At 36.3% G+C, this 11,569-nt stretch overlaps 2 protein-coding genes across 4 annotated transcripts in view; one reads left to right on the forward strand and one right to left on the reverse strand.

The window, feature by feature from the left end:
• ift80 (intraflagellar transport 80 homolog (Chlamydomonas)) overlaps positions 1–11,340 on the reverse strand; it is a 69,137-nt gene extending 57,797 nt beyond the window's left edge. The window contains exons 1-5 of one of the 3 annotated variants that reach the window (XM_083525693.1): positions 11,191–11,340; positions 10,494–10,574; positions 9,590–9,811; positions 3,388–3,498; positions 2,823–2,891 (exon numbers count right to left, since the gene is read on the reverse strand). In XM_083525693.1, coding sequence (XP_083381819.1) covers positions 2,823–2,891; positions 3,388–3,498; positions 9,590–9,811; positions 10,494–10,530 — 439 coding nt within the window. In that variant the 5' untranslated portion in view covers positions 10,531–10,574; positions 11,191–11,340. Of the gene's footprint in view, positions 1–2,822; positions 2,892–3,387; positions 3,499–9,589; positions 9,812–10,490; positions 10,575–11,021; positions 11,150–11,190 lie in introns of those variants that run through there. The other 2 variants (XM_083525692.1, XM_083525694.1) reach the window with 2 other exon arrangements.
• nmd3 (NMD3 ribosome export adaptor) overlaps positions 1–11,569 on the forward strand; it is a 286,762-nt gene that overhangs the window by 128,084 nt on the left and 147,109 nt on the right. The window lies entirely within an intron of this gene.

Below are 11,569 nucleotides of genomic sequence, written 5' to 3' on the forward strand. Positions count from 1 at the left end.
GGTGCCATGATGAAAAGATAATCAGTGTTCTCAACTTCACTTGATAATGTTATGCCTGATCAGTGTACAGAGGACTTACAGAATCGAATACATCTATCTAATGAGTTACCCCATGGACAGACCCAAAGCTGATACCAGTTTCGGGATCAATGCATCCCAATTTAATTTAGAACTTGGTAATAGTCATACAGAACACTCAGGGACAATTTATTCTACAAATCGGGGTGTAGCGGTACACGTATTCGTACCGAACCGTTTCAGTACAGGATTTTCAGTATACCAAACGCAATCCTGAGATTCTTAAAATCTGATTTCCCTCACAAACATAAGTTGCGGATCGCACTTTCACGACTCGATCCGTACCGGAAACGCGATTTGTCCTGCCCATTCGTTGCCCCTTCCCAGTCTAGCGATATGGATTGTTTTGCGCTTCATGTAAAGCTTCTCTTGAAATTCCGCATATCAAGGGAGTGAATGAATGAACGTCCCAGTTTATACCCCTGTGACGTTATCTTCCTAGGAAAGACTTCTGTGTAGACATAGTCTTCATCCTCTCACAATAAATTCTCTGTGTAAAGCAGACTGCTACTACTGGGAAGCACAAAAAGGGTCTGCTGTTCAACATGTTTTTATTGCAGTTCTATTCCATCATTTGGCTATTAATAGGATGTTAAATTTAGCATTGTTTCTTACTATGAACAGTACTCCTTACTGAAACATCAAGACCTTTGTTAAATGCCCGAGAGATTTGACCCAAAGGCTTTTGAAATCATCCAGCAAATACTGCTTTGCTAGAAGTTTTCTCTTTTGGGATGTAGATACCAGGACTGCTTTCACATGTGGGGTTTTGTTTGTAATATTTTATGAGAATCAATTGTAAAAGCTATAAACAGAAATCTATCTGTTTAATCTATACTAGTTATATTATATGGACCAAAGCATTAAAACATCTGATGTTTCCAGGCATATGTGGTTCTTCCCCCAACTGTTACACAAAGTTGGAATTGTATAGGATGTCTTGTAATGCAGTAGCATTCAAATTTCTCTTCTTGAGACCCAAACCTGCCTGACAATGCCACTGTGCACAAAGCCAGCTCCATGAAGATATGGTTTATATAGGTTGGAGTGGAAGATCTTCTTTTATAGAGCCCTGAGCTTAACATTATTGGGATTGGAACGCTGACCGCACCCCTGGCCTCCTCACCCTACGTCAATACCAGATGTTACTAACACACTTTACTAGAACAGTCCAAAATCTAGTGGAACATCTTCCAAGAAGAGTAAAAGTGTCCACAAACGTCTGCTACTTCTTTACAAGCTTTATTTTATTTTTATTTTAAGGTATTTACATTCTATAAATAATTGATAAAAAGTTGTATATAATAGGATACGTTTAATGGTTTCCTTCCATGAAATGAGAATTAATTGCGGGTAGGTAATATATTTTCACGTTTTCTGTTTTTATCCCTCATATTTTCTCTTATTTTATATTTAAAGTCCCTTTTATCTTATGCACAATCTTCTGAGCAGCCAATCAGGTTTACATTTCACTGCAAATTGTATTCTTTATAGAACTTTGTTTGAGACAAATATAAGAAATCTTGAATCTTGATTTAGTAACCAAACAGCAGAAGTGGAAAGTGACAAACTACATTTATTTACGGTAATTGAGTAGGTTTTCTTTTTCGTACTTCTACTTTTTAAGTAGTTTTTAAAATCTGTAATTTTACTTTTACTTAAGTTTGTTTTGTATTTTTTTTTTTATGTATTTTACTTAGCTACATTTTAAATTATATCCGTTTCTGGGTAAAATAAATTAATTATTAAATTAATAAAAATACAATAAAAGGGGAAAAAATCGCGCCCAGAAACTGCACTGATTGATGGAAGGGAAGAGCATAAACGCTCTAAATCACAAGAAAATAATTGGAGACAGACGGCATTGATGCAGACCTCAGCTGAATGCGAAATGGCGTGAAATCTAAAGTTGCGTTCTATGAGCCCTCGCGAGTAACAAAAAAATCGCGAGGTTTTGACTCTCTCCTTTTGCTGGTTCCTTTTTTAAGGGAAACTGTACATGTACTGTATGTAAACTCAACAAAAATTGTGAATTACTTGTCATAAATGTTTTATTTACTACTTTAGATGAATACAATAGTAAAATAGGTTTTCAAACATTTTTATGTCATTTATTGGTACAAACTCTGTTTTGAAATGTTACTCCTGGCTTTCGAGCCACTTGCAGGTTCTCGCCAACTATCAGATTTTTCGTGAGTTAGTATTAATCCGGTTTTAAATGAAAAGTTGCGAACTATCAATGTTGCGAGTATCGTGGTTCCACTGTATATCAAAAGATTTACTTTTTTTTTTTTTGCTGAGAAACTGCACATTAGACTCTAAACATAGACTTTACAAGTTATGGACTTGTAGTGTTTTTATCCTAATTTACTTTCATTGGTAAAGTTGTTCCTTAAATTAAAACATTTTACACAAATAAACTAAAACTAAATGAAAATTAAAAGATGTATATCCCCTTATACTCTTTGAATTACACTAGAATCCAAACCCCCCCCCCCCCCCCGTTAAAAAAAGTAACTAGAAAAATTGTCAATTTTAATGATATTTTTGACTTTGACTAGATTTTTAGACCAGTAAATTTACTTGTACTTAAGTACAAATTTTATTGAAGTAAAAGTAACTTTTACTTGAGGAGAATATTTTATTTCTCTTTCCTTTTTTTTTTTTTTTTTTAATAGTCAGTGGTCCATGTATAAGACTGTGCTTTAAACAGCACCAACACTACAATACCTGATAGTTCCTACCTTGTTGGGCCAAAGTAGACCTCAGCATCCCGCTTTTAGACCAGATCTTGATTTGTCCGTCCTCACCAGCTGGAAAGAACAGAGTCAGAATTTTATAGCGATTTTAACTATTTCAATATTTTAATGTCTTTGTACAAAAGGTGCAACTAATGAAAACCCACAGTGATTTGATATGATTTAGCAATAAGGTAATAATTCTCTCTATGCAACCTTAAACACGTGCAGGTAATACACACAAATGCTCTTTGATGAAAATAAAAAAGAAACGAAGATAAAAAAGGAAGAAAAAAAAGGCAAACAGCAACCCTAAAAGCATGAACACCTACAGAGTTTGTGTGGTTTTTAAGTCTCTGTTTGAACACACAGCAAAGGCTGTTGAAGCACATTATCTCACAATCAATCATCTCCTCATCAGCCCACAGTCACATTTACGCACACTTACGGCAAAACGTGTTTGGGTCATGGAGGGTGAACGAACTGAAATGTCATTCAAGTTTTCTTTACATTTTGTGTATTTCGCTGAAGTTTGAACATTGTGTGCTGTAGGATTAAGAAAGAAATGAACCTGTAATGAGAGCAGTTCCGTCGTAGTTCCAGCGACTTGCCAGCACGGCTCCTCGATGGGCTTCTACGCTCTTTTCAATGCGTCCCGTCTTAGACAACAAGTGGAACTTACCTTAAAAAAAAAGTACCAAAAACCTTTAATTTATTAAATCGTTCAAAAAAATATTCCAAGATTTAATTTGCCATTTTTACTAATATGTATGTTTATTAAATTTTTTACTGAATATAGACAGTATTTTTAGTCAATATCTGTATTTATTTTGTGTAAAAAAAAGACTTTTATAGAATATACATTATAAGGACAAAAGTATCCGTACACCAGACTTTTCCAAATTGTTACCACAAATTTGCAAGCACACAAATGTGTCTTGACGCTATAGTATTAGATTAGATTAGATTAGATTAGACTTTATTGTCATTACACATGTACAAGTACAAGGCAACGAAATGCAGTTTGGAATATAGGACTATAAACAGTAATTTACAGATGTATATGTACTATGAATATACAGATGAATATATATGTACTATGAACATGATTTACAGATGCCTTTTACTATAAACAAAGATTTACAGAGGATGTGAACGGTGAACATAATATATTGCTATTACTATAAACAGAAAAACGGGTTTATATACAATGGTAATAAGTTAATGGTGAGCAGCAATACAAAGAGAATTCCTTGCACTTGAAACTAGAAGTCCTAAACCGGTTCCAACATAACAATGCCGTGTGCATAATCCAAGCTTCATGCAGATATGGTTTACATTGGATGGAGAATAAGATCTTGAGTCGCCTGTATTAGAGCTTTGATCTCAACCCTACTGAAAACTATTAGAATGAATTGGAACACTGAGTGCACTCAGGACTCCTCAGTTACATCAGTACCTGGCTTTATCACGAATCTTGTCGAAAAATCTTCCCAAAATATCGAAGACGTTTAAAAAGCAAATGGGGACTAAATATAGATTCGGATGTTCAGTCAGGTGTCCACAAACAGGTGTTGATATATGGTTATATAGGAGGAAAATATCTTAAATGGATATCTATCTAATTCTTTGTAAAAACAATTCCATTTTTGTAAATCTCCATGCATTCAATACAGACCTGTAACGCAAAATTATTAGCAATACTCGCAATTTAACATTCTGCAATTTTATATCAAAGCACATACCAGATTGTAACCTTTTCTATACAGAACTATAGTCCAAACTGTTCGTTTACATATAAAATAAAAGATTTGACATTCTGCGTGGACGTTTTCTTGTAGGTAGCTTTTAGCAGAGGGCTTTAACGCAAAACAGAAGAGCAAGCACAGAATGTCTGCTGCTTAGATTAGACCAGTCTCCCTTGTGTTGGAGACAGAGGGCGATCAGGCATGGAGACAGTTATCAAAGACACTAGCCAACCATATACTTTGTGGTGGTGCATATTAAAAAATTCAGAATGCTCTATGTAATTTCTGGTTGCCTAAAACTGCAAATCAGCATGCTGCTGCTCGCTCCCGATGCTATATTTGGATCTCGACAAACAAAAGCGAACCCAGAAAAGCAGGTAGTAAGAGAACGACAGAAAAAAAACTTTTCTTTTCTTTTTTTTTTTTAAATATAAAAATACAAAAGCATTTCTCCTCCGACGTGCGTTGGCTGGTTCAGTCCGTCAGCACTGAGCGCCATGCCCAGCTTTGATGTGTATCTAACACAGCTCCAGAGGCCTACACAGTGACTGGGGTTGGCGCCAACCACTAAACTTACTGTATAGCTCAACCCCCCCCACCACCACCAACCAAACACCAAAAGCTAAAACATCTCTGAGGTTTCTTTTTATTCAGAAAACGGAGAAGATGTGACATTTGAAAACTAAGGTAGGTGTGCAGGTTTGCACCGTGAGAGACGTATGCACTTCAATGGGTGGCTCAAAGCATCAAAGAAAAGAGTGGGTCAGAATAGACGATGCATCAAATCCTGCGTGGGACTACGGTGCTATCGAGAGACACCCGATTTTGATCTATTCCCGAGATGCGGCGGGAAATCAGAAATATTTCGAAATATAACTGTGCGACTAAATGAAGATGTTCCATAAGGAAAGCGAGGGAAAAGTAGTCAAACGAAAAAAAATCTATCGCAGTCTGAGGGTGAGAGAAAGTCCACAGGTTTTCATCGCAACAGGGAGCTGCCAGACTAAATTACCGCTTCAAGTTTGTGGGTGTGTTTATGCAACTCTACACTGCCATTAGTGTGGTGACCACACGTCATTTGCCATGGCCATGTGTCTCCACTCCATGTCTTCATGTGATAAGCGCATGCGACGCTGAGGTCAGAAGCAGGGAAGCGTGCACCGTGCAAAGCTCAGACCTCCAAATTATACTGCAGTGTAGTTCTACAGATCCAACATTAGAAAGGTAGTTTCTCTAGTTATAGCACATAATCAGGAGGGGGGATTATAATACAAAAGGAAAATCTGTGAAAACAAGCTGATTATGACGTCTGATTTATGCAACAGAAAGAAAAATGGAACTAAATAAGCTGGGTGGGACATAACACTAAATTTGGAGACTAAATAATGGAAATTCATGTTGTTGGCAAACAGACTTTTGCAACCATAAATTTTCCTATGCTCAGGATTTACTGATTTTTAAAAAATCTGAGAAATATTATGCATTCAGCTCCGAGCACATTGAAGGCAAATACTTTTAAAGTTACTTTTACTGGAGTAATATTTTACCCAGTGTATCTCCACTTTAACACAACTACATGCTTTGTTTACTTCATCCACCACCAGAAGCAAATGATGAAATAACGACACAGTATACAGTGCAACCTCGATACTCGTGGGGGTTATGGTTTAAGACCCCTCACGAGTAACAAATAAATCGGGAGGTTTCTCTCCTTTTGATGGTTCTTTTTCCTAAGGGGAATTGTACATGTACTGTATTGTAAATTAAGAATTACTTTTTAATTAATGTTTTATTTACTACTTTAAATAAATAATACAATAATAATATAGTTTTCCAAACATTTGTATACAATTTATTAGTACAAACTCGGCTTTTCGCCAACTATCAGATTTTTCGCGAGTTACTCTTAGTCCGGTTCCACATGAAAAGTCGCCAACTATCGAGGTCGCGAGTATCGAGGTTCCACTGTATATAAAAACTTTTTTTTTTGCTCAACGTGAAATATTTAAAATCCGCCTCATTTATACTTTCTTGCCATTTTATTTTTTTACTTTATTTTTTTGTTGGGTTTGTGGCTTCATCCAACTTTCTGGGAAGTTCAAATGCTTTTCAAAAGCAACAAGACAGTGGCAGTAATTGCGAGCCCCCCATGATGCTGTAGTTTGTATCATATTATTTATCATTTGCACAAATAGCTCCAAGGTTAAAATTTCTTCCTAAGAACAGCCAATGGTATTCGCTCATACTTCCAGGTTCGAATTAGATGTTAGATTGAAAATATTGTGCACTTTAGGGCATTGCTCATATTTGGTTTTGTGAGGATTTAATTACAGTGGTCCCCCGGAACCCGTTCTAAGACCCTTAATACAATAAAGTGTTTTGGAAAATGTTAGGTCATTTGTTAGTGAAACCATAGTTGAACATTCGGTCCTGCTGCGGATTCCCGCGAATTTTACGATAATCCGCAACTTGCTGTTAGTTAGGTTCCAAATGAGACCCTGCGATTCGAGCCCTGAGTTCTGAACCGCATATTATCGGGGGGTGAGTGTACTACACTTTGTGTGATTAACCCAATAGAAAAAAGTTCAGTTCATTCTCTCTTTTTTTCGTAACTTTTTTTTTTAAATGTGTGGCATCAAATAAAAAAAATAAACATTTTCCTTAAAATTAACACATTTTCTCAATTTAAACATTTGATGTTTTCTATGTTCTATTGTAAATAAAATCCAATTCAATAAGATTCACACTGCTGATATCTTTCCCCATTTCACAATAAAGAAGTATTCACTTGTACAACAATTAAAGTGTGTGATCTGCTACGTTAGTGAACTTGACTGATTCCTCAACATGATTTTAAGATCTTATGGGTAAAACTGAAAATGCTTTTTGCCTGAAATTTTCTAGTGAGCTTAACAAATAATTAATTAACTGTAATATATTATATTATACTATAGCTCTACCTTCACATTATGTACATTGCCACATTCTGCATTTACCCTTGCAGGAAATCCACAACATGTGAGAAGAGGAAAGGGGCGGGGCTTACTGCTGATATCAGTTAATATTGAAGAGATCATAAATGTAAATTGATATGGAGATTCATATGGAGTTATCTATGGATGTTGTGGCAATGTGTTATAATGTAGAGACTTTAATAGAAAAGTATCCCCGCTAATAAATTCTTGCTCAAAAATATTGGGTTTTTAGCCTTCCTAAGGAAGACGCGGCATAAAAGACAACGATAAAAATATTCGTTTTATGCCAAAATACGCATATACAATGTCTTCACGCCATTGTCAAAATGGCAGACGGCAAACCAAGGAAACTTAAATGCACACCAAAAAGAAGAAGTGTTGCAACCTTACAAAAATTTGGGTGAAGAATTGCACAAACTCCCCAACTATAACTTTAAGGCACCCAAACATTAAAGAACGAATCCAAGTGTAAATATTCAACGATTTCATGTCCCTGTGATTCAATGCGATTCGACACGTCTTGGTAGGGGAATTTGATTTTACTCTTCCTTGCAGAAATAGCCCAGATCTATCGCATTGTGTGGGGGATCTTCTGTACACAGACCTCCTCGATTCATTCCACAAGCTTTCAATAGGATTTAGAAGAATATGAGAGATTGCTGTCACATACAGAGTGCAATCAGTGCTGGCCAGATGTTCCATTTGTTCTTTTAACGCTTTTGTAAGTGTCTAGGCAGCCTAGAGATTTCTTCTTCTTCTTGTATAGCATGATGATGAAATCGCCGTTACGAATCAGCCCCAACGTGTCACATGACCTGTTGTTTTATTCCTAATTAGCATCCCAAACATATGATTTAATGTTCTTTGTTATGTCATGCCATTTTCCATTTCTATTACTGATGCTTGATTCAACTTGCAGCGTCTACTGGATTGTAGGTTGCCAGGTTGAGGTCACAAATGGGTTGAAATTTGTATATTGTGTTCAGATCTGGCAACTGGACAACCTAAAATATTGATGTGATCATTCATATAATGAGGTTTGGGCCAACAGGAGTGTTGACAGGAATGACCGCGTATCAAGTTCTGAAGTTCTCCAGACCGTCCTGCTCTATTCTAATGGCCTACTTCTGGATGAAGTTCTCTTCAGTTGGAAACCATTTGCTGCTGCTGAGCATGAATCCACATGGGAGCCTAAGGAACCATGGACTACTGCAGATGGTTAAACTCAAGAACCATAAAGAAAGTTTGTTTTTAATAATTACAGACCTTCTTTATGGTTCTTGAGTTTAACACTTGAGTTTTGCCCTTAAGTGTCCATCATTGAACAGTAAATACCTCAACACTTATGGAAGTATAATGAATGGACACACTCGTCATCTCAGGAAGTTTTTCCTTGTCATTCGCTCATTAGGGATAAACTCATAGGAGCTCATTTATGAATTTATACTGTAAGTTGTATTGTACTATTTATTCCGTAAATCTGCTATATATTATAGCATTATAACATTATGACCAGTGACGTGAATAACACTAAAGGCTGGTCCGTGTGGTCTGATCCAACAGAAGAGCTCCTGGAGCTCAAATTGCTGTAGAAGATAATGCTGTTAATGCTCGATGAATCAGGACTGTTTGAGCAGCAAATAGGGGACCTACACAATGTTAAGCAGCTGGTCATAATGTTGTGCCTATATTCCACACAACACCCAGAGTTTGCCAGTTTTGATGGTTATACACTGTTTACATTTTTTGTTTACATTTCTTGTTTACATTTCTTGTTTCATAGTTTTTGGTTGTTTGCCAATTCCCTGGTACATCTAATATCTACCCGTCTCCTGATCGATAAATCCTTATGCAGAACATGGCTTCAGACAAAACCCAAAAAAAATCTAAAAAAAATTATCTGACAGATAGAAATCATTTTTATTTGGAGTTCATTGATGAAGGTGCACGATAAATACTGAGCAATACCAGTGCTCATTCTGAGTTCACCTGCAAACCCAGACTATGTACAGGGTGAGTATATATAGATATATATAAGCAAAGTAATTACCATCAGTACTGGTGAGAGAAAAGATCTCTGCCAAAGCTTGCTTCTTCCCAGCTGTAGTCTTGGGAAACCAGTGTAAGTCGATAGGATAGATGTCCTCCTGGAGCTTTACCACCACGCTGGTCTCGTTCGTGAGCAGATTCCATTTTAAAATCTGATGGTCTTCACTACAGGAGTAAACTTCATCAGCTGTAATCCAGCCCACACAACTGACCAGTTCTTTATGTGCACAGCGGTTAAGGTGTACATCTGAATTGTTTTACATTTAACTTTCAGGCAATTCAACAGCAATATTAACTTTATTATACCCTTATCATTCTTCGCCATTTTGTCTTTCGCATGTGAAATGATCGAAAGTGGAAAAAGAGGAGAAATATATAAGAGAAGGAATATATATATATATATATATATATATATATATATATATTATAGGAGCTATTACAGAAGTAATTCTTATTCTTATTATATTATAGGAGCCATTACATATATTACAGGAGTGTTAAAGGAGAGACAAAAAATATTCTTAAAATGTTTTGCTTGCTGTTGAACTGATGCTGAACTGTATGTTGGTGCTAAACAGATACCACCACGGCAATCAAAACAAGTTGGCGGCTTGCTGTGTGCTTCACCAGTGAAGTGTTTATCCACTCAAACAAAAAGGAACAACTGATTTCACAAAATGTAGTTGAGTAAAAGAGATTTAAATCTGAAATGTATGGAAATAAAAGTCTTCCCAAATAGATATACTTCTGTGAAGTACAGATACATTAAGTACAGTAACCGAAACAAACCTTTACATTAGGGACGAACATATTCACATATTATGTATTATAAACACTTGCATGTGACATTGCAATAGCTGTATAGTAAAGGGCGTGTTTACATATACAGTTTAATGAAAGGATATGCTTTGGCTCTTTCAGCAGGGAGGTTTTGAACCGCATTCTGTATTTTCTTCTCCAGAAAAATCCAGCTCCTGTTCACAGAACTGACAAAGACACAACTTTCTATAAAGTCAAATAATCCACAAATGATACACAACATGGTTTCGGTTTAGTTACATGGTGTTAGATGGAAGTCTTGTTGCATTTAATCGCACTTGGTGTTATAGAGATTGTTTATTTTGAGTCTTCACCCCCCCCCCCCCAATAGCATCACAAATGATAAAAAATATGGAATATGGAAATGATAAAAAAACGAATTTGAGGAAGACTTGAATTAATTCAAATTAATATACAAGAGATGATCGATGATTTACAGCCTATTCATCAAGAGTATACACGAGTAAACGTTCTTAGTCTTATCCTGCATTATTGTGACATTACTAACTGCAAATCTACACAAATATCGTTTTAAAAAGGAAAAAGAAAAATAATTGTTGTTGTCGCTGCTGTAGCGTTCCAGATCCCGTTGCTACGGTAACGCGTGTCTATACCTCTCCATAAGTGTTACCCATCCACCTCGAGATCTCGCCGCATCTTACAATAATGCACACCTTTCCGTTACAGAAAGAAAAAAACGACCTGTACGATTTGAGAAGACGCGCATCCGGGTTTAATCCAGCACTAAAACGCGGAGTAAAGTGACAGAATATTCGCACTTACTCGCGTTTTCTCAGCGCTAAGCTATCAAACTTCATGCGTCGTTTGACTTCGCCATCGTTCTTATCGCGAGATCAGGATGGGCGAGATTGTAAAGCACGGGATTTAACTTTCCATTCGCCTGGTTGGACTATGTTCTCGCGAGAACACGAACTCTCCAGGCAATAACGTTTTCTAAATAAGAAAAAGAAACAAATAACAAGAAATTTAAAAAAAAATGTTTTAAGTAACCCCAAGGCAGTTCTAGAAAGATTTAGATATATGTATTTTTTATTATTACCTAAAAATTTGCCTTACGGTCCAATTTTATTTAATTTATGTAAATCATGTAAACACTATATCCTGCACTTGCTGATATTCCACTCTGGTTAGACCCAAACTG

Source organism: Silurus aristotelis (assembly GCF_946808225.1).
Source record: "Silurus aristotelis genome assembly, chromosome: 22".
In the NCBI taxonomy this organism is placed as follows: domain Eukaryota; kingdom Metazoa; phylum Chordata; class Actinopteri; order Siluriformes; family Siluridae; genus Silurus; species Silurus aristotelis.